The sequence below is a fragment of the Ogataea angusta genome (genome assembly GCF_019207475.1).
Source record: "Ogataea angusta isolate 61-244 chromosome Unknown 61-244_NODE_1_length_1302399_cov_90.877568, whole genome shotgun sequence".
Classification (NCBI taxonomy): Eukaryota; Fungi; Ascomycota; class Pichiomycetes; order Pichiales; family Pichiaceae; genus Ogataea; species Ogataea angusta.
The window spans coordinates 556,429-581,053 of record NW_025065215.1 but is presented as its reverse complement, the minus strand read 5'-3'; the positions used below and the strand labels follow the sequence as shown (position 1 = coordinate 581,053).

Below are 24,625 nucleotides of genomic sequence, written 5' to 3'. Positions count from 1 at the left end.
TTACACCGACCTCCTCCATGTTGCGGCGACTCTTGACGAGACGGAGCGTCAGTTTTGCGAGACCCGTGCGCAAGAACTACTTCTTCCACGGCAACCTGTTCAGCGCCAGCAGCGACGAAAACCAGGCGACGGCAGGCCCGAACATAGTCGACGTGATCAACGAGATAAATGACGACCAGAACTTCAAGTTCGACCTGCACACGCCGGACAAGGTCGACGGCATCGCGTCGCAGCTGGACCATCTGATTCCGATCCTAGACGAGCGCGAGCTGCCGGACGCGACGAGCGAGGTCGACGCGGACCAGATCCGGATGGAGACGTTTATGGACACATACAAGGTGTGGAAACAGCTGCGGAACAGCGGGTTCAGCGAGGCGGAGAGCGAGGTGGTTCTGGGGCTGATCAGGACTGCTCTGAAGCAGAAACTGACGTGGCTCAACAACAAGTTTGTGCCGCAAGTCGACCTGGAGAACGAGGCGTATTTATTCGAGGCTGCCCACAGCGAGTTGCTGGTGGAGACGCGCAACTACCGGGAGATCTCGCTTACCGAGCTAACCAGCTCCTCGATCGGGCTGAAGCGAGTATTCAACCTGCTGCAGGACGAGACTACGTCGCGACTACAGCTCAACGACAACTCCATCAAAATGATTCTTAACCAGTTCAAGCACGAAAATAATCTACAGCTCAAGCGACTCAACATCAAAAACCAGGACCTCAACAACAAAATCATCTCCGAGCTGATCTCCGGGCTGCGGTCCGAGGTCGAGACGCTGCGATGGGCGCTCACGCGGTCGGGCATTCTTGCCATTCTGATCATGGCCGTCGCCATCATGACCAGCTGGAACGCCACGAAAAACCTGAAACTGGGCGACGAGCTCGAGGCCGCGCAGGACGCGCCGATGCTGCGGCAGATCTCCGAGCCGGCTGACGAAGAGAGCCACGACTACGAGGCCGACTGGGACGAGCGCGTGCGTGTGCAGTGATCACAGCTTGTGCTTGCGCTTCCCAGCCACGATCTCGTCGAATGCCGTCTGCGGTCGGTTGGCAGTCCAGTCTGCCACGCCAGACATGGTTTCCTGGAGCGCCTGCGCGCGCACGTGTGTGTCGAACGTGTGGCGCATGAGCCGTTTGTTGACGAAAATGGTGTCGCGGTCGAGTCCGTCGAGCTCCTTGTTGAGCATCTTTGCGAGCTGGTCGTTGAACGCGTCGCAGTCGTCCAGATCGAACACTTTGTTGACGAGCCCAAGCTCGCGCAACTTGGCCGCCGGCAACGGTTTGGCCAGCAGCACGTGTTCCAACGCCGTACTCAGGCCAAGCCGGTGCGGCAGCGACACCGCTGCTGCGCATTCGGTCGTGAGACCGATGTTGGTGAACGGGAACGACATGAACACCTTTTGGTTCTGGGCGTAGATGATGTCTGCGAGAGCGACGAGCGACGCTGTGAGCCCGATCACCGGCCCGTTGAGCCCGACCACGAGCAGTTTGCGGTGCGACGTGAACAGATGCACCAGATACAGGTTTTTCGCGCTGATCTCGCTGAGGATCTCGCTGCTGGTCTTGTTTTTCAGCTCGGCGACCGTCTTGATGTTGGCTCCCGCAGAGAACATCGGGCCCCTGCCCACGACAAGCGTCGCTGTTGTGTGCGGGTGCTTGTCTGCCAGCTCGAGCAGCTCGGCGAGCTGCACAAACTGGGGGATGGTGAGGGCGTTTCTGGTGTGCGGGTCGTCCAGGACGATCACAAACACCTGGCCGACGATTTTATAGCTTGGAGACATGTAGAACGACAGCGAGAGGGCAGGAATATAAAAAGCACAGAATGTGGGGTACTGGCATGTGAAAAATTTACTGTGTGTTTGCGAAAAGGCAGCGTACAAGGCAGGCAGGCCGTGGACACGTCTGAGACAGGCCTGAGCTGGGCCTTTGAACACCAACGCCAACAATTTACCCTTCCACCTCCCGACCTTCTCTTGATCCTTGCTCGCGGAGGATTTCCCTGCCCGGCGTTTCGGCAGCGACTTCCGCGAAAAAAAAAAATCAGCTACACTGCAGCTACTTGTATAAATACACTGGCCGCATCCACCAGCTCTCAAATTTCCATGCGCTCTTTCCTGCTGTTGCACAGACGCGGAGTGGCCCAGCTGGCCTACTTCCAGACGCCGAAGCACGTCACCAACGAGATCGTGAAACCGTTCGCCAAGCACGACCAGCTCGACTGGGACCTGCTCAAGAGCGAGCTGTTCTCGTTCACCGACACCACGACCAAGGTCCCGCTCGTGATTGGCGGCAAGGAGTACTACAGCAGAGACCTCAAGACACAAGTCAATCCGGGCAACCACAAACAGGTGATTGCGGAGTACGCCACCGCGACGGAAAAAGACGTCAGAGAGGCGATCGACGCGGCACAGACGGCCAAGAAAGACTGGCTCAACACCCCGTTCGACGACAGAGCAGCCATCTTCTACAAGGCCGCCGACCTCATCTCGACCAAGTACAGACACCGTATGCTGGCCGCGACGATCCTCGGCCAGGGCAAGAACGTGTACCAGGCAGAGATCGACGCCGTGGCAGAGCTCGCAGACTTTTTCCGGTTCAACATAAAGTACGCGCACCAGCTGTACAACTCGCAGCCTCCAGAGTCGACCAACGGCGTGTGGAACCGTGTTGAGTACAGACCGCTGGAGGGATTCGTGTACGCGGTCACTCCGTTCAACTTCACGGCCATTGCTGCCAATCTGGTGGGTGCTCCGGCGCTGATGGGAAACACTGTGGTGTGGAAGCCATCTCAGTACGCCGTGCTGTCCAACTACACGATGTTCCAGATTCTGAGAGAGGCCGGGCTGCCAGAAGGCGTGATAAACTTCATTCCTGGCGACCCAGAGATGATCACCAACTCTGTTCTTGCCGACAGAAATTTCAATGCTCTGCACTTCACCGGCTCGACGCAGGTGTTCGGCGACATCTGGGCCAAAATTGCCAACAACACCGCACAGGGCAAGTACAGGGACTTCCCGAGAATCGTTGGCGAGACAGGCGGCAAGAACTTCCACCTGGTGGACAAGTCTGCCAACGTGAGCCACGCGGTCCTGTCGACAATCCGCGGCGCGTTCGAGTACCAGGGCCAGAAATGCTCAGCCACCTCGCGTCTGTATGTGGACGCCCAGATCTGGCCCGAGTTCAAAAAACAGCTTGTGCAGCACACCAACGAGATCGTGCCTACCAACACCTCGGCCACCAACGGCCTGCACCGGTTCATGGGGCCTGTGATCCACCAAAACTCGTTCGACAAGCTGAGCGCAGCAATCGACTCCATAAAGGACGACGCCGAGCTGGAGCTGCTGTGCGGCGGTCTTGCCAACGCGTCCGAGGGCTACTTCGTCAAGCCGACGATCGTCGAGACGTCGAATCCTGTCCATCCGTTCATGACCACGGAATTTTTCGGCCCGCTGCTGACCGTCTACGTTTACGAGGATCTCGACCAAATTCTGCCCCAGATCGACTCTGCCACCAAATACGGTCTGACGGGCTCTGTTTTCGCCTCTGACCGCCAAATCATCAGAAAAGTGCAGGAGGAGCTCAGGTACTCTGCAGGAAACTTCTACATCAACGACAAGTCCACGGGAGCCGTTGTTGGCCAGCAGCCGTTCGGCGGAAGCAGGATGTCGGGAACCAACGACAAGGCCGGCTCTGCGTCGATTCTGTCGAGATTCGTCACTCCGCGGGCCATCAAGGAGAACTTCTACGAGATCTCCGACTACAGATATTCTAGCAACTACGAGTAACTCCTGATATAGTGACGTTTCATTAAAACCGTATCAATTTCTTGAGAAAGCCCTTTTTGGGCAGCGTGTCTGGCGGAGGGTCCTGTTTCGTCTGCGCAGGCGGCGATTTCCGCGCCGACACACTGACGGGCACTTTGGCCCCAGGCTCCTCTTTCTTCTGCACGCTCATGCGGCGGTTGTACTGGTCCACGATGCTGTTGGACTTGGTCTTGCCCAGCGCGTGCGGCGCAGCCATGCCTGTCGCCGGGTCGATCGACGCCAGCGACAATTTGTTGCTGTTGGGACCCCCCACAGGGCCCGAGACAGAACGCGAGAACGAGCCGTACGGCGACTGTCCGCTGTTGTTCGAGAGCACCTTGACCGCAGACAGCGCGTCGTCGTCGCCGAGCATGGACTTCACTCTGGTGACGCCCTCGGACGAGTTCTCGTGGTCGTCGATGTAGGGCAGGTCGTTGAGCTTCTCGAACAGCAGCGAGTGCGACGTTTCGTTGGTTTTGAACTTGCGGAAGCTGTTCATGGAGCTGACCGACGCAGACGACGACGAGGTGGTCGACTCCACCGCAGACGACTCGAGCGAGAACTTCTTGCCGTGCGGCTCGCGCGCGTCGGTCTCGTCTGCCTCGTCGATCGTGATGAACGGTGTGGTGCTGTTTTCTGCAAACGGCTGCTTGAACTGGATGCCGTTGGTGCGGTCGATCAGCTGCGGCCGCCGCTCCTCGTAGTCCTCGTTCACGTACACTATCGGGATGAGAGACTTGAGGCCGACGATCGACCCGAAGCGCCGTTTGCTATGCGTAGACCCGACCAGGATGGCGGTCGGGTTGTATAAGTTGAGGATGTCTCTGAGGTAGTTGACGCTGCGGCAGAACTCAAAGTTGATCTGCACCTTGAGATCCGCGTCGTGCTTGTAGAACTTGTCGAGGATGATCTCCATCAACTCGGGCAGGTACTCGTCCTTATATTTTTCGTCGTTGATGGAGCAGCAGATAATCACGTTATCGCCGTCCCTGGCCTTGGAGTCTAGGTAGTAGTCTATCGCGCCCAGCGACGACGCCTTAGACGAGATCAGCACGAGATAAAAGCGGTTGTTACTGATTTTCTGCGACCAGTCTGGGTGCTGGAAGCTAAAACACAGCGAGCTGGTGCGGAGGGTGGGCCGTGTGGGGTAGTCTGTAGCGAGCTTGTGGTATGTTTTGCGCGCGAGCTTGGACTGGTTGAACGGGTCGACCACGAGCGAGTAGTCTGTCTCGAACTTGAAGTCGTCGATGTTGACCCGTTTCATCGCGAACTGCGAGTCCAGCTGCAAGATCTCCTCGTCCGACATGTCGACCAGGCTCTTTTTACGGTACCGGTCGCCGCCCGCGGTGAGCACCTGATCCCTGTTTTTGAGAATCGGCTTGGGCGTGGATATCGATTCTGCAGGCTCGTTGGGCACTGATTGGTCGTTGATTATGTCGACATCGAGATTGTTGAAAGAGACCCTTCTGCGATAGTAGCTGAAAGCAGTAGACATAGGGCAGTGTAAATAAATAGGGGCAGAAATGTGTCTTTATATTGATCATGACTGAATTCTGCAACATGACCTGATTGGCTGCAAAAACGGAAATAAGACTTGGCATGTTCAAAAAAAGGGTGCTGTCCATGCGGGGGGGTCGAGCCCAGACGCCCCGTCAAAATAAATTGATGTGACACAGCCATGCACAGCGCAATTCATGCAGGCTGAGCCGTGGAAAATATCTGGGACTTGTTTCTGGTTCTATGAGCCGCAGCCCGATTTCGGGGTGCAATTAAGCTACTCGAGTCTATACGTTTATATCTCTCCCTTGACAACCTTGTCGCCGCTGCGTCCCACCAGCTGGAGCTTGCCGTCCTTGTTGATGTTCACAATCACCTCCACGGAGCTGCCTTCGCCAACGCCTCTCAGAGCCATCTGCGCCAGCAACGTGCCCGGAACGTAGTGCACGCTCTTCACGACCTCCGGCTCCTCCTCCTCGCTGTCCTCGTCGTCGGAGAACTTCTCGGCCTCGACAACGGTCTCCTTGACCTGGCGCTCTCCCTCGTAAAGCTCAATAAACACGTCGTCCGCGCCAGCCTTCAATGTGACGCTCTTTCTGATCGGGTACGCGGTCTCTCTCGAAACAACGGTCAGGAACTCGCTTTCGCCGGTCTTGATGCCGATCGGCTTGGCAATGTGCTGCGTGTTGGTCACCACAGGCTGCGTCGACTCCTCGATCTCCTCGACGTCGAACGACGCGACGATCGACGCCTGCAGGGCAGCGCCTCTGCTGATCAGCTCGTTCGGGTTGCACAGCTTGCTGTCGGTGGACGGAGAGCTGACCACGGTGGATTCCGGGAACACGGCCGCGATGTTGGCGGCGACCTTTGGGATGTTCGACGAGCCGCCCACAAGCAGCACCTCGTCGATGTCCAGAGTCTCCAAGCCAGCTTTGGCAACCACAGACTCGACAAAGGCAGACATCCTGGTGAACACTGAGCGACCAGCAACCTCGAACCGCAGTCTGTTGATCGAGGAGTGGAAGTCGTAGCCCTCGGCAAGCGAGTCGATCGAGATCGTCGAGGTCTGGACGTTGGAAAGAGTCTTCTTGGTGATGATACACGCACTCTTCAGCTTGGCCAGCGATCTGGCGTTCGTCGTTGGGTCCACCTTGTACTTTTTCTGGAACTCCTTGGCAAAGTACTCCACCAGACAGTCGTCCAGCTTGTCACCGCCTAGCTCGTAGTCGTGTGCAGTGGCTAGAACGGTGAGAATACCGCCTCTCACAGCAATGACCGCAGCGTCCGAGCGAACACCACCAAAGTCAGCAACCACAAACAGTTTGTCCTTGTTCAGAGCGTCCTTGGCAACCAGGTGCGCCAACAGGGCAGCGGTAGGCTCGTTGATCAGCTGCAGAACCTTGATGTCTGCGTCGCTGGAGATCTTCTTCAATGCGGCCTTTTGTTCCTCCGAGAAATTGGTTGGAACCGCAATGACAGCTCCCTCGATCTTCTCGCCAATGTAGTCCTCGGCAGCAGCCTTGATCTGTTTAAGGTGGCTCGTGGCGATCTCGTCCACGGTGACCTGTTTGTCATTGATGGAGTATCCAGTCTTTCCGCCCAGATTGATCGGATGAGCAGACTTTTGGGAGTATGTAGGGTCGATCTTGTCAAATGGGAGACCAATGTAGTCTCTGAAGTTGACGATGGTGGAATTAGGGTTTCTCACGAGCTGGGCCTGGGCCTGCGCGCCGTGGTACTCGTCTTCTCCGACGTACGAAAGCGCCGAGGCAATGAAACGGTCACCGTCAGGGTTAGCAATGACATCGATCTTGCCGTCGTCGTTGGCAATAGCAATCGACGACGTGGAGTTACCAAAAGCGATACCAATAGAAGCCATGGTGGTGAAGAAAAGGAATAAAAAATCGATTTTTTCTGAATAAAATTTTATTGAGCAGCACACGTCTATTCCGTGCTAAGATGTAGCTATAGAGAAGCAATGAGAAAGGAAAAGAGATTACTCAAACATAAAACAGTGGACGGCAAATGCAACACCCACAACGCTCACCACGGCAGACAGACTCGAGTCCGGCGCCGCGCCCGCCGCGTTGTGGAACGTCACGTTTCTAGCCGTCGAAGATGCACCCACCGTGCTAGTTTGCAGGGTGGAGTTTTTGGATCCAGTGACTCTGGCCGTGGTGGACAGCCTGCTAGCCTCCGCAGCAGTGGTGGGAGCTGAAATCGGCCCGTGGAAATACTCCGTGTAGGCAATGCCCGTCGGCTCTGCGAAATCACGCTGTTGTAGCTGCATGGCAGCCAGAGTAGGCAGCGGAATCGACGGACAGTCGACACCCAGGCGGCCGAGAATAGAGCAAAACCGCGACGTGAACTCGTTGAACAGCGTCACGGTCGACGTCGTTGTGACCGAACCAGAACCGGTGATCGAAGTGGTGATCGTGGTGGTCTGCGTAGTCGTGGCCGTCTGTGTAGTGGTGGATAGCTGTGTCGTAGGCACCGTCTTGGTCTTCTCCTTGGTCGTGGTCTTGCACTCGATCTCTGTCTCTGTCGTTGTTTCCGTGTCTGTGTCGTACTTGGTGATGGTCTTTTTTGCAACCGTTTTGGTTGTATGCACAATGTCCAGCTCTTTTTCTGTCGTGGTCTCAATACTGAGACAGGTTTTGGTGACTGTGTCGTACTCCGTGTCGGTGACGTACTCGTACGCGGTCTTGGTGAGCATCTCCCACTTGTGCTTCGTCAGAAACTGGTACATTGTGGTTGGGAGATGCGTAATTTTGTACACCGTTGTGGTGTCTGTTGCCGTCTCGGTGTCGTAATCTGTCTCCGTTTCTGTCTGGGTGCGCACCTTTTTCTTAACCTGTGTCGTCGTCACCTCCACAGTCTCAGGAGGAGTTTCGTCGTCGCAGTCATCGCCGTCAAAATGGCCCTTGTGTTTTTCGATCTTGTCGCGGATTTTGTCAAAGAGGCCTTGGTCAGAGACTTCAAGGCTGTCTGCCTTGACCTGCGCGGTTTTCGCAGCTTCCGGCGGATCGCTGGTCAGTGTGGCAGCAAGCTGGATTTTCTTGCCGTTGTTCTTACCCTGTTTCTTTGGTTTTGCAGGACTCGTTGGCTTGGGCTTTTTGTCCACCTGAGTGGTCTTGAAATTCGGCTTGGAAACGCTGGTCAGCTTTCTGGCCTCGTCAACCACTTTGCCGTCCGACTGTCTGGACTTTTCGGCCTTGGCCTTTTCGATGCGTTGATTGATGTATCTCTCCAGAGCCCTGGCCTTGGCCTCATCCTCAGAGCTTTTCTGTTCGCCTTTCTTCGTTGACTTTTTATCCTCGCTGATTTTGAACTCGAACGGGTTGCCGCGTTTGGTCAACCGAGCAGGCGAATCGACCTCGGTGGTCTCGAAAAACACTTTCAGGTCTCTCCGTGTCCCCTTGCTCAGGATCCGCACAATGTGGTCAAGGAGTCTTTCGCCGATGGCGACTTCTGCAGAATCTGATTGTCCCGCCCAGCAGTACTCGTCTTTCAACAGTCTTGCAACAAAGTAGTACATCGGATCGGTGTGTTCCAAATCGCCAGAACACTTCTCAAAGACGCCCCTGTGTAATTGGCAACGGCCTTCATCATTATCTTCCAGTTCTGATCCGCTAACATCGCTAAAAACTTGGGAAGCACACTCAGAAAATTGCGGGCCAAAATGTTCCTCATTATATATGGTAGCAGCAGAATGCTCATTATTGGACTCTTGGCAGTTGGCAGTTTGGAGGCCGAAGCCTAAGATAAGCAACGAAATATATCTCATAGGGTTGATTCACAAGAAATGCGGTGGATCTTTTTAAAAAGCCAAATCTGGCCATATATGTTTACCGCTCAGATTTAGCCCGACACGTTTGCCATCTCTTTTTGTTTTGCCTCCCGCAACAGCTTGCGCTTTTTCTTTGCCTCAAACTCATGCCATTCGCCCTCGATCTTGCTCAAAAACTGCAACTTCTGTTCTAATGGCTCCTCCATAAAGTACGGGTGTCTTAGAGCTTCTGACGCGCTAATTCTGGTTTTCGGGTTTTTCGACAACAGTTTGCTGGCCAGGTCGAAACACTGCGGGCTCAAAAGAGACCCAAACTTGGACCTGAACAGCGACGGCTTGTGGCTATTCGGTCGTAGCATCTCAAACCACGGCAACTTGTCGCAATCTGGCCATTCCTCGGTAGTTATCGTTCCCATGATATCGTACACTTTCCACAACTGATCAACTTCGTCTGTTCCTTGAAAGATAGCATGTCGTGTAAACAGCTCGATCAGCAAACAGCCAATGCCCCAAATGTCCACCTCCCGTCCGTAGTCTGTGGACCCCAATAAAATCTCTGGCGGACGGTACCACAAGGTGATGACTCTATTAGTGTAGTTTGGCGACTCGACGTTGCTGTTGATGTTCTTCATGCGTCGCGCAAGCCCGAAGTCTGTAATCTTGAGCACTCCTTTCTCGTCCAGCAAAATGTTGGAGCCCTTTATATCTCTGTGAATAACTTTTTTGGTGTGCAAGTAGTTGATGCCGCGCAAAAGCTGCTTGAAAATATTCTTCTTCTCGCCGTCGCTGATCACAATCTCGGCCTGCTGAAGAATACCTGCCAGGTCGTGGTTCATGTATGTGAAAACCATGTAGACAGCATTTTTTTCCACCATCATTTCGCTCAGTCCAACGATGTTCGGATGGTCGAAAGACTGCAAAAGGCCAATCTCCCGGCTCGCAGTAATTGGGAAGCCCTCGCGTTCGGATTCCAGTCGCAAACGTTTGAGCGCTACCAGCTGCCCGGTGATTTTGTTTTTCGCCTTGTACACTTTTCCATATGTTCCTTCTCCAACCTGGTTTATTCGCTCGAAAACAGGGCCCTTGATGTCCACGTGACGCATGAACAGCATTTCTGGCTGCCATGTATCTTCTTCCTCCTCCTCCATTACGTTCTTGTTGCTGACTTTAGCTCTCTTGAAAGTCGGTTGAGCATTGCCTCTAGGAGCTGTGGTCGCACGCGGACCGGTTGGAAGTCTGGGCTCGTCGTAGTAATATCGCTGATCCTGGCCGTAGTAGTCATTGCGGTAGTAATAGCGGTCGTCGTAGTACTCGTCGTTGTAATGACGCTTGTCATAACGCTGGAATCTAGGCGGTCCTGACATGTTTTCAACAAGATAGAAATTTTAAAAAAAATTACTTTGGTACGAGTGTGGAGCGAGCCGGACGGAGAAGAATTTACGAGGCTTGCAAGCAAAAGTTCCCTAACATAAAGGTGCTGTTCCTCTGATCAGACAATTGCGTGAGACCTGTATCTAAATATCTGCGCTCTTGGCGAATCCCAATTCGGCCGCTCCCGTTGGCTGTGGTTGTATTTTTTCATTTTTTTGACCACGATTCCCCTGATTCTTATCGTTGTTTCAAATATCTTCATGGCTCTCGTAAGTAAAATACCATCTGTTCCTCTAACCTCAGATCTCCAAAGCAATACACGTCTCTGTCGACCTGGCCCTGCTAGCTGGCTTTCTCGCCGGTGTCAAGAAAAATACAGGAATCGAGCCCAACGTGCAGCTCCTGAACCAGCCAGAGCTCGAAAAATACGCGTACAAATACCTGGAGCTCGGCGACTACTTGTACAATCAGAGCACCGAGTTCATGTCCAGCTCCTACTTCTTCAGAAGAAAGTGATTCGCGGCAGATTGGTCTATCTAGCTCAGATTATATTATTAATTTACACCCCTTCATTCGTCACGACGGATTGAACGGCATCACGTACTGCTCGCTGTTGGCCTGGCTTTTCCGAGACATGTACGACCAGCCGTATCCGTAGTCGTCGTCCAGCTCTTCTTCCTCTTCCTCAGCACGTGACTCCGCCACCCCGTGAGAGTACTCCGTCACTTCGGTGACATACTTGTCCTGGTAATGCAGAGGGTGGTGTCTGGAGACGGGTTTGCTAGAGACGGTCGGCGCGGTGGGCTGGGTCAGCGACCTCATCGACTCCCAGAAATCCTGGTCCTCCTCCACGTCCTCTTCTTCTTCGTCGGTCGTGTGAGGAGGCGTGCTTTTTGCACCCCGCGTTTGCGTGCTGCTGCTATTGGACTCGGTGGTGTTGTCTCTTGGCGAGTGAGAGGTGAGCTTGGGAACCTCTGTCAACGGCGGAAGATAGTTGAAGTGCGAGTATCGGTTCAGAGACGTGGTTGGATCCAGAGCTGATGTCTGGGGACTGTAGTGGTGGTGAATGTGCTGGTGGATGGTGATGTTGACTCCGTTGAACTTGGCGAGATCGATGATCTGGTGCACCTGTTCCTGCGATTGTATAGTCCCGTGGAAATTTCTGATCGGCTCGTTTGTTTTCGGATCCAGCATGTCGAACCGCCATTCCGTGTTCGATCTGCCGGGGGACAACCCGTTTCCTGGCCTGGCAAGCGGCTGGCGCTGAAAGCTCACTTGTGGCAGCTTGTGAGGCAGATGATGAAGTTCGGGGCTTGGTCCCTTGTTTGGTATTCGATCGGTGTCTTCCCCTGTAGCCTCGATAGCTCCCACGGCTACCATGATCGGCCTCGAGGCCTGTTTGCGCGCAACATCGGTCATGATCTTTCTCCAGCGGTTCCTGCACGTCAGACTTGGGCGTCCCTGAATCGCAGTCGCCACGGTTCTCCACCTGGTACCATGTATCTGGACGCTTTTTATGAGCTGCAAGTCCTCTTCCAGGCTCCATGGCTTTGTTCTGTCGGTGTTTTCTGGGTTCAAAACTTCGATGTACCGTTTAGAGCACTGGTCTTCTGTTCGTCCCTCGACGCGCTCTGAAACTTTGGCCCAAACCGGCCCGACTTCCTGATATGCCTTCAACAGTTGCTGGTCCTCTTCTGGAGTCCACTTTCCGCGTCGCAGCCGTGGGTCTAATGCGCTCACCCATCTCTTGCGACAGCGCATCGCACTGAATTCTGGGAACATCTCGGCTATGGCGGCCCAATCTATGCAATCGGGCTTTATGCGTTGTTTATCGTACTTTTCCAGCTTTTCCCGTTTGAGAAACTGCTCGATAACTGCCTTTTTGAGGGCCTCGTCTTTTTCGTCCGTCCATAATGACCGAGTCTGCTTCCGGAAGACCTTATACCCCAGAGACTCTGTCACGGCCAGATGGTCGATCATATTAGTGGTGGCCTTTCTGGTCATCCGGGTGGTTATTTTTTTTTTTTTTTCCAAATATTTTTTTTTAGTCACTAACATGCTTTGAACTGATTTAGTATCCATTTATTTTTTTATGGACACTTTATCAGTAGAGGAAATTAAATCCATAGTCCAATGCCAGTTCCAATTGATTGTTCAGCGCAATGACAGGCTCCGATCACGCTCTCTTCTCGCCGAGGACAGGCCATTCAACTCACGTGCCACAGATCTAGTCATCATCAACTGGATAGAGATCTCAACAAACTATCTGAATGGTCTCAAGGCTCTGGCAGATTTCGAGGACCCCAGTATGGTGATCCAATTGTATACGTACAACTACTTTATTCTCAAATACATATTAGACCGTGCCGACGTCAGAAACCAGGAGGATCAAGGATTTATAGGGACCCTGAACAACGTATCGCAACAGATATTGAACAAGAGCAAATACAGGGAGCTATTGGATCTTGCGATGGAGGAAGCGTCAAGTCTTATCGAGTCGGACATAAATCGGGATTTATACCCAGTGGCGGATCAACTGAGTTTCGATTGCGATGAGCTATCGACTCGTCTATTTGATCTGCAGGAGAAAATACTTTTGATAGATGTTCGAACCTTTGACAAGTTTCTGAAATCGCACATAGAGCACGACGACATCATCAACATCCAGCCGGAAAGCGTGCAAGCAGTGCATGATTTCGAGGACCTTGTTTTCTGTCTCCAGGTAGGAAACATAGACTTCTCGGCAAAGCTCGCGTCTTTCAACCAGTACACTTTTGTCGTTGTGTTTGGTGAGCCTCAAGGTGCCAAACACGTTTTCAACTTAGTGGAAAGCGCCATCGAGAAACGGAAAAGATGGGGAAATATCAAGGTCGAGCCAAGAACCCTGGAAGGAGGCTTTGAACGTTGGTTGCAGCTGTTTGGTAACGACCAAGCGAAAACATTTACAGGAACCATTTCCACGCCATCCAAGCCTGCCACCTCTTTCCGCAGCTCAGCTCCGTCTCTTCCTCCCGGGCTATCTCTTCCTTTGGTGAGACTTCACAACTATGGAAGCACGTGTTACATCAACTCCATGGTCCAGTGCCTATTTAACTTGTCCTATTTCCGCAATTTCATGATGGATCCGTCCAGATTCCAGCCGATCCTACGGTCCAACGACAACTCGCTTGTCCTCGCATTCTACGCATTGTTTAACGAATTTTTCTACGCCAACGGCCACGCAGTTGTTCGTCCCAACAACTTTGTGAGGCTATGCTCAAATCTCAAACCAGATCTCAAAATCCCCCATGAACAACAGGACACCTCTCAGTTTCTGTACTTTATTCTCAACAGATTGCATGACGAGCTGCGCATTGATGACTCGCCCGCTAATCGGCAGAGCTTCAAGACGAATAACCCTGAGACAGACCCATTCACGGACTATAGCAACAGCAAGGAATACCTTTCTTGGAACGCGCAGCTGCTCAAGTCGGAAGGAGTGTCTCCAATCAACAAGCTATTCCAAATACAGCAAGAAACGAAGCTCAGGTGTGGACGTTGTGGCTATGTGTCGCTGAATTACGATAACTCGTCGATGATGAACCTGAACTTGAACGGAAACGAATACTACCTGAACGATCTTATCTTACGAAATCTCGAGGCTGAAGAATTATCTGACCGGCTTGGGAATGCGTGGAACTGTCCGAAATGCGAGAAATTAAGTGCTGAGCTGCAACAGCTCGAGGAAATGGTCTCCTCTCAGGAATCAAAAAAACGAGGGTTTTTCAAATTCAAGAAAGAAGAGCACGCTACAATGAACGACTACCAGACAGGCCGCTACGCTGAGCTGAAAGCGTTCTTGAGCCAGCCGAACGTGTCGTACAGATCGTCCAACTTCATCAAACTACCCCAGATCCTGACAATCTACCTCGCCAAGTTTGACCCATACCAAAACAAGCTGAACATCAAACTTCGGTTCCCAAAGAGATTAAATTTCAAGATCAAAAGACACGATAAAGAGATTGCCTACGGCTACAAATTGAGTGGCTGGATAGACCATTTGGGCGACTCCATAGGGTCCGGCCACTACACCAACGTCATTCATCGCAGCGGCCAATGGGTTCTGTGCGACGACGACCGGCTCAGTGTGTGTCGGTACGAGGAGGAAATTGGAGATCAGAACGCGTATATATTATTTTACACCTTAGTGAAGTAGGAATATTTTTTTTTTCAGGTGCAAAAAAAAAAAACCAACTACAATGATAATCAGCATTAGTGTGCCGTCAAAGCCAGAAGCTAGCGACACCAAGGCTGGGTCGTCGGTGGTCACTCCGGGAGAGCTGATCACGGACGATCCGACGTGGATGCGCGGCCACGGGACGTACTTTCTAAACGACAAGACATACTCTTCAGTCGCAGGAACCGTTCTCAAGGTGAACAAGCTGCTGAGCGTGGTGCCCTTCAAAGGCAGATACTCACCAGAAACGGGAGACCATCTGGTGGGCAGAATTATCGATGTTGGACAGAAAAGATGGAAAGTGGACATCGGAGGTGAACACGACGCGGTGCTTATGCTGGGATCGGTCAACCTGCCCGGAGGTATTTTGAGAAGGAAATCCGAGAGCGACGAGTTACAGATGCGTAATTTCTTAAAGGAAGGCGACCTGCTAAACGCCGAGGTGCAATCGCTGTTTTCGGACGGCAGCGCCTCCCTGCATACGCGCTCGCTGAAATACGGAAAACTTCGAAACGGCGTGTTTGTTGCGGTGCCTTCAAAACTGATTGTGAGAGCGAAAAACCATTCTCACGACTTGCCCGGGAATGTGAGCATCATTTTGGGTGTCAACGGCTACTGCTGGATCTACAAAACTCCGCTTTCTTCTGCTGCAGATCACTCTGCTTCCACCGCTAAGACTAATGCAGAGTTGTCTTCTGCGGCGTCCGGTAATTATCAGCCCGGGCAAGGTAGTGTATCTATCACGAGATTGGAACAGGAGTCCTCCTGGGACATATACAGCGACAAGAACGACGCGCTCTCGGCCAGCATCAAGGACACCATATCGAGATACAAGAACTGTCTGCTGAGCTTGAGCCAGTGCAACATCGGAATCAACGAGATCCGGCTCGTGCGGGCCTACGAAATTAGTCTGGGGTACGGCGATACAAACTTACTATTTCGGGAAGAGGTTCGGCAGTCGATTGGCGAGGACGTGATCGCGCAAGAAAAAATGCGAGGGGCAGGGTAAACGGGGAAATTTTTGGAGAAATGTATTTCCGCAACTTTCTCATATTTCTCGAGTTTAGATGATTTATTATGTCTTTTAGACAAGCAAGAAGATTTGGCCAAATCGGAGTCTGTTCAGCCTTGGCGCTGACTCTGGGAGGCCTCTATATACAAACCGCACACAACGAGACGTTTGTGGACTACAAGAGCAAGTTCCCGCCCATCGTGACCGACGTAGAAAAGCCCCCCGCAAGAAAAGACTTGCTGGAAAAACTGGGGAAACCTGTCACCAGTCCGGCCGAAAATTTTTCCGCCAAGGACGCCGCCGCCAAGTTTGACCTGATCATCGTCGGCGGAGGCGCTACTGGTACCGGCGCCGCCTTGGACGCCACCCTTCGCGGCTTGAATGTTTTGTTGGTCGAAAAGAATGACTTTGCTTCTGGAACGTCCTCCAAGTCTACCAAGATGGCCCATGGAGGAGTCCGGTACTTAGAAAAGGCCATTTTCCAGCTTTCCAAGGCCCAGCTGGACCTTGTCATCGAGGCGTTGAATGAGAGAGCGTCCATTCTCAACAACGCGCCTCATCTAGCTCACTGTCTTCCTATTGCCATCCCTGTTTACAAGTACTGGCAGATGCCGTACTTTTATGCTGGTTGTTTGCTGTATGACCTCTTTGCCGGTTCCCAGAACCTGAGATTCTCCTACATTATGACCAAGAACCGTCTTCTGGACAAACACCCACAACTGGACCCTGAAGGTCTTGTCGGTGGACTTGTTTACCACGACGGTTTATTTAATGACTCGCGGATGAACGTCACTCTTGCCTTGACTGCTATCCACAACGGTGCCACTGTGTTGAACTACATGGAGGTCAAGCAGATCTTGAAGAACGAGGAAGGAAAGAGCAAAGGTGTGCGCGTTGTGGACTGCGAGACCAATAATATATACTTGGTTGCAGCCGATGCCATCGTCAGTGCGACAGGCCCTTACTCTGACGCACTGTTGTCTATGGATGAGTCGCCATCCGGCCTGCCAGATCCTGAAATTCTGAAGCACCCAAAGATGGTGGTTCCTTCTGGAGGTGTTCACATCGTTCTTCCAGAATGGTACTGTGCCAGAGACATGGGACTTCTCGACGCCTCCACATCCGACGGACGTGTGATGTTTTTCCTGCCTTGGCAAGGAAAAGTCTTGGCAGGAACCACTGACGTTCCCCTAGAAAAGATTCCGGAAAACCCTGTTGCTACAGAGGTTGAAATTAATGATATTCTGAAAGAGCTGCAACATTACGTCAAATTCGAGGTTAAGAGAGAAGATGTCCTGAGTGCCTGGTGTGGTGTCAGACCGCTTGTCCGAGACCCTAAGAAGGTGCACGCAGGTAACATCAACTCCACCCAGGGACTTGTTAGAAACCACTTGATTTATCACTCACCTAATGGACTGATCACCATCTCTGGTGGTAAATGGACTACTTATAGAGAAATGGCAGAGGAGGTTATCAACGAGGTCATCAAGGACACTCCCGAGTTCCAGACCAAACAGTTGAAGCCTTGTTCCACCAGACACCACAAGCTAGTTGGAGCCGTCAATTACGACGACTCGTTGTCTGCTAGATTGGCCCAGCTTTATAAACTGACGGACAAAATGGCCATCCATCTGGCCAGCAACTACGGAGACCGTGCTGCCATGATTGTTGGTATGTTCAAGGACCCTCAGAATGCCGAGCCTTTGGGCCTGACCAACCCGCCAACCTATGCCAACTTCGATCATCCGTTCACTAGAGCAGAACTACGTTACGCAATGGCGTATGAGTACGCCAGACGGCCGCTGGACTTCTTGGCCAGACGGTGTAGACTGGCCTTTTTGGACTCCAAGATGGCGCTCCAATGTGTTGACGAAGTTGCCGACATAATGGCCGAGGAGTACGGCTGGAGCAAGGAGGTCAAAAAGCAATACATCGACGAGGCAGTCCACTACATTGAGCACATGGGATTGGAGCCCAATGTTGATCCATACGGAAAGTTATAAATGCGGCAGTTCGTTAGATAGTACTGTATAAGTTTTTAAGATTGATGAATTCTTCCGAGCTCATGCATTCCTTGAATGAACACCCTTTGGTGTTGTTTATTAGTTTTTTCTCAAACTCAGAACGCTGCTTTGTCTGCATCTGGCCGTTCTGGATCAAAGCCCATATCAAATCCTCCTCTCCCAGCACATTATCGTAGTATTTCTCTCCAGTGTAGACAATCTCGGCAAGGTCGTGCAATATGTTGGCCGTCAGACCCCAGCAGTTTCGCGTGCGCACGCCAAACTCATGGTCCTCCTGGGTCTCGTCCTCGCTTTCGGACGACAAATCCTGGATCTCCTCCAGCCATCTCACCTCGTTGTCGTTGTGAATAGGGAAGATGAACGACCGCAAATTCCACGGAATACCAGCCCATTTGGTTTTGATGTATGATTGTTTAAGACACTCCTTGAGCTCGTATCTGCGTGGTTTAGGCTGCAAGAAATCCTTCAGGGGCACGCTGAAGATCGATGAGGACTCACCAGGGTTGAGCATGATGTTGCCAATGTGCTGATCTTCAATGCTTCCCAGCTTGGACTCGCTCCAGTTGATGAACGCCACGCAAGGTGACACTCCCAGTAGTGTCCTTGCGAGATACGTAGGCATCACCTTCAGTTCCTCGACCTCATACCCAAACTTTTCTTTCAAGAACCGGTTATCGCGGTGAATCCCGATCTCTTCCTCAGCCTCTCTGCGAGAACACTGAAACTCAGACTCCAGCGGATAGTCAACTTTGCCACCAGGAAGAGAAATGTGTCCTGAAAAGTTTCTGAGCTTGTGCGATCTTTTTGTCAGGATCACGCGCAACTCTCCCTGTCTGCCCAAAAACAAAAGAACAAGAACCGACGATCTTCTCACTGCTGGCAGGCGATGCCAGACAGAAACCTGGGACCCGGCATTGTACCGAGGCTGGTAGTTTCGTAGATTAATTAAATATCGTGACTCCATCCTGTGGCTGTTCACGAGTTTGGCGAATCTATGATCCAGATCGTGGCCCACTTGTGGAGGGTTTGGGATCTGGTACCTCAAAAACGAAAGGCTGTTGTGAAGACGCTGTAGAAGCTTGTTTTGCAAAACGACAGCGTTGTTGACTGTGTTTGCAGCAATGGGGGATGCGGATGAATAATTTATAAAGGTTGAGGTGATTAGGTTATGTGTGGCCTTGAAATTCTGGTAGTAATTCATAGCGACGGGTCGATCGACGGCTGTTTTTTTATTAATTTGCTGGGAAAACAGTAGTATGCAACATCAACAGCATGATTTAGACGTGCTCGGCAGCTATATATACATGGCGCTATGTGAAAGCCCCTTTTCTGAGCAGAAATCCCCTCCCCTACGCAGAAAATGTTGAACCAAAACAACATGAGGGGACGTCGATAAACACTGGTGCACGGGTGCGTGTAGATAAAGAAAAAGCGCTCAGTCGACCTTGGCCTCGGCAAGACTGTGTAGCGTCGAAATGTTGTTGCTGAACTGTTTTCCTTTTTTGGTAAGCTTTTTCAGCTTGTTCTTCACCACCATGACTGGCACCGTGCTCTTGCGCACCAGATGGTTTGACAGCGACCCTAGTAGCACTCCTTTTATAGCAGAAGTGCCGCGCGAGCCGACTATCACCAGTGTTGGCGAGATGTGTTTTATAACTTCCACCATGAAATGGCGGGGGATCGGGTGGTGGCACGACTCAATGACGATGTGGACTTGAAGTTTGGTGAGTTTGAGCAACTTCAGCGTCTCGCGCGTGATCTCTTCAACGTTCTGGATACGCAGCTTTTCACGAGCAGCTTTCGACAGCTTTTCCTCTCTGGTCTCAGACTGGTGTGACCCGTTGGGTTGAATACCGTTTAAGTTCATCGACGAGTAGTCGTCATCCTCGATCACATTCAAAATGTACAGCACAGACCCGTCCACCAGGACTGTGCCGATACACCATTCCAGAGCGTATTTCGATTCCTCGGAAAAGTCCATGCACAACACAAACATTTGAGGAGCCTCCCTGCCGTCCTTTCTGGATAATTCGAAGAATTTTCCCCTCGTAATTGTCCGAATGGCCATCTGGTTGCTGAGGTTGGATTCAATCTCTGATACGACCACATGCTCATTCAGAGTGCGAGCCAACTCGGTGTCAGCTTTCTCCTCCACATCGCTCGTGTAAGGCACCGAGAAGCCGTCTTTCGCAGAGAAGTATTCCGGCGAGACAAGTTTCTTCTTGTAAATGGCGTACTCCTGTAATTTTTCCTTGCGTCCCGTGTTGTCCTGATAGAATTTCTCCGGGTCGTAGTGGATGTGTGTGCCGACCTTCTTGGCGTCCTCCTCAATCTTCTCCAAAAACTCATGGGGGACCTGACGCCCAATAGATTTGGCGTTTGCCAGAGCCCGTTCCGCTGCCAGCAGCTCGTCAAGCTTCTCGGCCTGGATGGCATCTTTCACGAGTTTGCGGTTATTGATATGGCTCAACTCGTCTTTGGGCGTCACTTTGCGACCAAAACTGTGCTTATCGTCCAGCACCTCGTCGGGTGAATAAGACGCATAGTTCGGAAGCACTTTACCGCCGTCGTCGACCTCGAATTCAGAGTCTGTGTCGCTTATTTGCTCCTCGTCGCTGCTGGAGGCATTATCCAGACCCTGCAGCTCGTCCTCGCTCTCATTCACCCGTGACCCAGAAGGCGACCGCAGTCTTTCGGACGGGTCGTGTGCGGTAATTGCATACTTAGCGTCAGGGTCCTTGGAGCTGGAACGACTCAGGGACCTCCTCACACTGGATAGTCCCCTCGAATGTGCGCGCTGCGCACCGGGTGATGCGTCTCTCCCGCGACCCCTCATTGTTCCGGCGCTTCCGGCTTTCTGGCGCTCTAAGATCTGCGCAATTAATTGGCGTTCTTCCTCCAATGCTCCTTCCAACGACATGGTGTAGATAAAAATAAAATAAATGTACGATAAATGCTGTCAGAAAAATTACCTCGTCGCGTCGATCGCCGCCCGCGTCGATTTATCATTGCTTATCGGTCCCCCGATCACGATTTAAGCTCCATGGTGACGGAAAAACTTTTGTCCCTCTATTTGCTTTCCCCATGAAACCTCATGTGCGCTCCTACACGCTGGCATTTGGGCTGTCCTTGATCGGCTCGTTGTCCTTGGGTGTGCTGGCACTTTTCTCTATATTCACCCAGCCCTTGCAGAGCCGGCTCCGATACCCGCAATCACCATCAACAGCATCATTATTGCCCAGACTTTGGGTCTGAATGGGTTCACGCCCCTTTGTGGGCTCATTGCCGACCTCAAAGGGCCCTGGATCCTCAGTCTGTTTGCACTCGCTTGTTATCTGCTGGGATTCTCCTCTGTTCTCTTTATTTACCAAAACGAGGTGCTTGATCCCATCCCCGTGTACATCAGTTTTTTTCTGATTGGGTGTGCTCACACGTGTCTTTTGTTCAGCTGCCTGCTCAACTGCGCGCGCTCCCTTGGAAAATACTATACTACACTCGCTATCGGCACGCCAAACCTGATGATTGCGTTTTCCACCTTCCTCGAGATCCACATGCTGCAAAACTGGTTTGACGAATCAGACCCCACCAGAGCATTCCAGCAGAAATTGCGGTTTTTTATGATCACGCTTTGCGCAAGCAGCATCTTCGCACTCGTGGGCTGCAAGATCACCGACCGAACGGAAAAGAACGAGCACGAAATAGAGCATTTCAGCAACTTCAACGCGTCTCCCTTGCTTTCAGGAGGCAGTGCGGTCCTGGGCTCTCCAAAAGCTGCCATTGCTACAGAGGACCTCGAATACGTACAACTGGATGACCAGATGTCTGCCTCCAGTGTCACGTATCAGCAGAAAATTGCCCGTTTTCTCAGAGATCCGCTCATGTACCCTCTGAACATGGCGTTCTTTATGGCCGTCGGCGCAACAGAGTTCTTCCTCACAAACCTCAGCTCGATCCTGTCCTCTCTGGACCAAAACACGCTAGACTACAATCTGCAGCTCTACTCCATTACGTCGACGGTAATTCGTTTCGTGATTATGGTGGCCACCGATCACGTGTGCGCGAAATACGGCGTCTCGCGTCTGAGCATCCTCGCAAGTTTGATAGTCATGTGCGGACTGGGCCATGTGTACCTGTCCAGCTGGCCCATTCCCGGACTGCACATCAACGTGATTGTGGTGCTGAATGCCGTTCTTAATTCAGGTCTATACACGCTTTTCCCGGCAGTGCTGGCGGCAGTTTACGGGTTTGAGATTTTGGGAACAACCTACGGGATCTTTTCGTGCTGCTCCATCATCGGTAACATGCTGCTAAACCTGGTCTACGGCACTGACTACACGCGCAACTGTGCAAACTCTACAAATGACAACCTTGTCATCTGCTCCACATACACATTCCTGTTGAGCGGTGTGGCGCTCACTGTTCTGGGGTCGCTGATCTACTGCCTGAAAAATAGATATCTTGCTAGGGCACACGAAAAATTCTAGGTCTGGGGTGTTTTTCCTCATTATAGATAGATGCAAATAAGTACTAGAGAATAATTATTTTTCCCCATCAATCAGGCTTATCGGCGATGTCTCAAGGGGCAAGAGTGGTGCCGGAGGGGGTTCCCCTGTGGCAGCCGGATGAAAGCGCACGGGAGTGCCCCTTGTGCCATCGCAAGTTCACGTTTTTCAACCGCAGACACCACTGCCGGAAGTGTGGCCGGGTGGTCTGTGGCGACTGCTCTTCTGTGTTTACGTGCTACTTGCCCAACACCTACGTTGTGTCGCCGCAGTCCCAGATTTTTCTGGAAACCCCCCACGTACCGCACAGAACGTGCGACGAGTGCGCTGCAGAGCTGGAACGACTGGGCCACAGGAGCGAGCCGATCAACATGATCAAGAACTCGTCCGCTAGAGAAAACACCTTAGACCTGGACAACGACGAGAGTCTGTGTCCCGTGTGCAACATCGATCTGTCTGACGAGACAGATGCTGGCCGCGAACAGCACATCAACAACTGCTTGCACTTTTTGGAGTTCACCGGCTCGCCAGACTCCAGGCGACAAACAAACAGAATGCTGGTGTACACGTTGGACGCCAACGTTCGAGTCAACGAGGATAATGAGTGTGTTATTTGCTTTGAGGAGTTCCACGCGGGGGATAAGGTTGGCAGACTAGAGTGTCTTTGCTGTTTTCACTACAAATGCATCAAGGACTGGATTAACCGTAAAGGTGCGTGTGAGTGTCCTGTGCATGCCGTGGCTGTGGCCGTGTAGACGAGCGTTATGAGGGTTTGGAAGGTTAACGGGTAAATTAATGGTTTTTAACAAGTGCGTAGGTTTTGGCGATCGTTTGGCAATCTTTCGACGATAACTTTGTGGTTCTAGCCAGGAACCGGTACATTAAACTGAAAATAAAGTAATTTCCTATTGTCTGGCGGTGACTTTGGTGCGTCACACCGCCGTTATCCCTTTAGGCTCCTAATTAGACTTCCCGTTTGGATTATTTCCGAATTAAGAAAAAGCACACGTAGGTTTTTTTTTTCAAATGCCCGGCTAACGGTGCTCCAACTCTGCTACAAACTTGCGACAAGTTTGGAGCTGCATTTTGTGGGCCGTGGAGTCACACGTATGAGCGCCCTGTGTGTGTAGCAAACCCGTTTTGGGTTCTGTAACGCCGCAAATTCGCAGAGGCCGCGAATAATTCCTCCTATCAGGCCCCAATTTTCAGCTATTGTGCCGACAATTATTTATTGTCCTCTATTGTACGCATCCCTGCTCATATCTTTTTTCCACCCCTTTGGAGAAAGCGCGCCGTGCTGACTGCTCACACGGATATAAAGCACATAAACGCCTCTTCTCAGTTTTTCATGTCTCGCTCTCCAAAATTAGAGTCGCTGTGGCTGGACGAGCCTTCGACCAGGAAGAAGGACAAGGTCCTTCGCGTCCTCCAAACCAAGAGCGCACAGATCCTCCACTACTTTGACCTTGAGCCTGACTTCGCCAAGGGCCGCAAAAAGTCTCCTTTGATGATCAGCACGCCGTTCGGTTTCAACCACATGTCCCATCTCAGTGAGAAGGACGCCTTTGGTCTGGACAAGGCGTTCAAGGAGGCTGACCTGAGCTTGCTGCCAAAAGTGCTGAAAACGGCTCCACAACAGTCTCCGCCGTGTCTGGCCGTGTCGTCCTTCAGAACCTCGCCAAACACGGTCGGCAGCGTGGAACCGCAGTCGCGTCCGTCGTCCAGACACTACAGAGTGAACTCCACGTCCTCTGCCTCGCAGCTTCTGAGCAGAGCCAACTCCACGTTCACCCGCTCCACCTCGATATCGACCCTCAGCTCGCTGGCGCCTTCCATCCAGGAAAGCCCCATGAGAATGCTCAAATACAGTGACCGACTGCCATCTATTCCTCAGGAGCAATCGGAGACGGATTTCTACAGATCCTCAGACTACTCAGAGAACTCTCAATTTTCTGCCAAAAGCAACAGAGAGTCTCAAGACAGCTCTGATCAGGAAGACGTCCATCTCCAGAAATTCGAGTTTCCGCAGTTCTTGCAAACGCCCGCAGACAGAACCCCTGCTGATCCACCACACATCCGCAAAGTGCCATCTATCGGCTCTCCTGTCGACTCGCGCGACTCGTCGTTCACTTTCGAGCTTCTGTCAACGCCGGAATACGTCAGAAACGGCCGTGGCCCAAGCAACAGAAAGCCTACCAGCGAGTATCTTCTGTCGTGTGCCTTTTCGGAGGACGAGAACGATGATAGCGAGCACAACTCGGAGTCGGAGGACACTCTTATTGCGTTGAACGCGGCCAACATCAGCAGGCTGTCAAGACTGAGTATGGCCACAGAGCTGGATTTCTCGTCCCCATACTCCAAGACGTTTAGTCAAATGCGTCTGCCGCAAATTGCTGACGAGGATGTATAATAGATG

General features: G+C 52.1%; 15 protein-coding genes across 15 annotated transcripts; 8 read left to right on the top strand and 7 right to left on the bottom strand.

Moving 5' to 3' along the window:
* Positions 1-17: 17 nt before the first annotated feature.
* KL928_000363 (uncharacterized protein) lies at positions 18-983 on the top strand (the record flags this gene model as incomplete). Its single annotated transcript, XM_043204238.1, has 1 exon — positions 18-983. One exon carries the CDS (start codon positions 18-20, stop codon positions 981-983), a length of 966 nt encoding a protein of 321 aa, XP_043062258.1.
* Positions 984-1,024: 41 nt separating this feature from the next.
* KL928_000362 (uncharacterized protein) lies at positions 1,025-3,779 on the top strand (the record flags this gene model as incomplete). Its single annotated transcript, XM_043204227.1, has 2 exons — positions 1,025-1,036; positions 1,125-3,779. The coding sequence occupies 2 exons, from the start codon at positions 1,025-1,027 to the stop codon at positions 3,777-3,779; spliced, it is 2,667 nt and encodes an 888-aa protein (XP_043062257.1).
* Positions 3,780-3,801: 22 nt separating this feature from the next.
* KL928_000361 (uncharacterized protein) lies at positions 3,802-5,292 on the bottom strand (the record flags this gene model as incomplete). Its single annotated transcript, XM_043204216.1, has 1 exon — positions 3,802-5,292. The coding sequence occupies one exon, from the start codon at positions 5,290-5,292 to the stop codon at positions 3,802-3,804; it is 1,491 nt and encodes a 496-aa protein (XP_043062256.1).
* A 297-nt stretch (positions 5,293-5,589) lies between these two features.
* Positions 5,590-7,173, bottom strand: KL928_000360 (uncharacterized protein; the record flags this gene model as incomplete). Its single annotated transcript, XM_043204205.1, has 1 exon — positions 5,590-7,173. One exon carries the CDS (start codon positions 7,171-7,173, stop codon positions 5,590-5,592), a length of 1,584 nt encoding a protein of 527 aa, XP_043062255.1.
* Positions 7,174-7,290: 117 nt separating this feature from the next.
* KL928_000359 (uncharacterized protein) lies at positions 7,291-9,081 on the bottom strand (the record flags this gene model as incomplete). The annotated part of the gene is made up of 1 exon (XM_043204193.1): positions 7,291-9,081. The coding sequence occupies one exon, from the start codon at positions 9,079-9,081 to the stop codon at positions 7,291-7,293; it is 1,791 nt and encodes a 596-aa protein (XP_043062254.1).
* Positions 9,082-9,155: 74 nt separating this feature from the next.
* Positions 9,156-10,448, bottom strand: KL928_000358 (uncharacterized protein; the record flags this gene model as incomplete). Its single annotated transcript, XM_043204182.1, has 1 exon — positions 9,156-10,448. One exon carries the CDS (start codon positions 10,446-10,448, stop codon positions 9,156-9,158), a length of 1,293 nt encoding a protein of 430 aa, XP_043062253.1.
* A 583-nt stretch (positions 10,449-11,031) lies between these two features.
* Positions 11,032-12,435, bottom strand: KL928_000357 (uncharacterized protein; the record flags this gene model as incomplete). The annotated part of the gene is made up of 1 exon (XM_043204171.1): positions 11,032-12,435. The coding sequence occupies one exon, from the start codon at positions 12,433-12,435 to the stop codon at positions 11,032-11,034; it is 1,404 nt and encodes a 467-aa protein (XP_043062252.1).
* Positions 12,436-12,547: 112 nt separating this feature from the next.
* KL928_000356 (uncharacterized protein) lies at positions 12,548-14,650 on the top strand (the record flags this gene model as incomplete). The annotated part of the gene is made up of 1 exon (XM_043204160.1): positions 12,548-14,650. One exon carries the CDS (start codon positions 12,548-12,550, stop codon positions 14,648-14,650), a length of 2,103 nt encoding a protein of 700 aa, XP_043062251.1.
* Positions 14,651-14,693: 43 nt separating this feature from the next.
* On the top strand, positions 14,694-15,680 carry KL928_000355 (uncharacterized protein; the record flags this gene model as incomplete). Its single annotated transcript, XM_043204149.1, has 1 exon — positions 14,694-15,680. The coding sequence occupies one exon, from the start codon at positions 14,694-14,696 to the stop codon at positions 15,678-15,680; it is 987 nt and encodes a 328-aa protein (XP_043062250.1).
* A 68-nt stretch (positions 15,681-15,748) lies between these two features.
* KL928_000354 (uncharacterized protein) lies at positions 15,749-17,686 on the top strand (the record flags this gene model as incomplete). The annotated part of the gene is made up of 1 exon (XM_043204138.1): positions 15,749-17,686. One exon carries the CDS (start codon positions 15,749-15,751, stop codon positions 17,684-17,686), a length of 1,938 nt encoding a protein of 645 aa, XP_043062249.1.
* Positions 17,687-17,699: 13 nt separating this feature from the next.
* Positions 17,700-18,908, bottom strand: KL928_000353 (uncharacterized protein; the record flags this gene model as incomplete). The annotated part of the gene is made up of 1 exon (XM_043204127.1): positions 17,700-18,908. One exon carries the CDS (start codon positions 18,906-18,908, stop codon positions 17,700-17,702), a length of 1,209 nt encoding a protein of 402 aa, XP_043062248.1.
* Positions 18,909-19,142: 234 nt separating this feature from the next.
* Positions 19,143-20,627, bottom strand: KL928_000352 (uncharacterized protein; the record flags this gene model as incomplete). Its single annotated transcript, XM_043204116.1, has 1 exon — positions 19,143-20,627. One exon carries the CDS (start codon positions 20,625-20,627, stop codon positions 19,143-19,145), a length of 1,485 nt encoding a protein of 494 aa, XP_043062247.1.
* A 598-nt stretch (positions 20,628-21,225) lies between these two features.
* KL928_000351 (uncharacterized protein) lies at positions 21,226-22,191 on the top strand (the record flags this gene model as incomplete). The annotated part of the gene is made up of 1 exon (XM_043204105.1): positions 21,226-22,191. One exon carries the CDS (start codon positions 21,226-21,228, stop codon positions 22,189-22,191), a length of 966 nt encoding a protein of 321 aa, XP_043062246.1.
* A 389-nt stretch (positions 22,192-22,580) lies between these two features.
* Positions 22,581-22,964, top strand: KL928_000350 (uncharacterized protein; the record flags this gene model as incomplete). Its single annotated transcript, XM_043204094.1, has 1 exon — positions 22,581-22,964. One exon carries the CDS (start codon positions 22,581-22,583, stop codon positions 22,962-22,964), a length of 384 nt encoding a protein of 127 aa, XP_043062245.1.
* Positions 22,965-23,557: 593 nt separating this feature from the next.
* Positions 23,558-24,619, top strand: KL928_000349 (uncharacterized protein; the record flags this gene model as incomplete). Its single annotated transcript, XM_043204082.1, has 1 exon — positions 23,558-24,619. The coding sequence occupies one exon, from the start codon at positions 23,558-23,560 to the stop codon at positions 24,617-24,619; it is 1,062 nt and encodes a 353-aa protein (XP_043062244.1).
* Between the last annotated feature and the right edge of the window lie 6 nt (positions 24,620-24,625).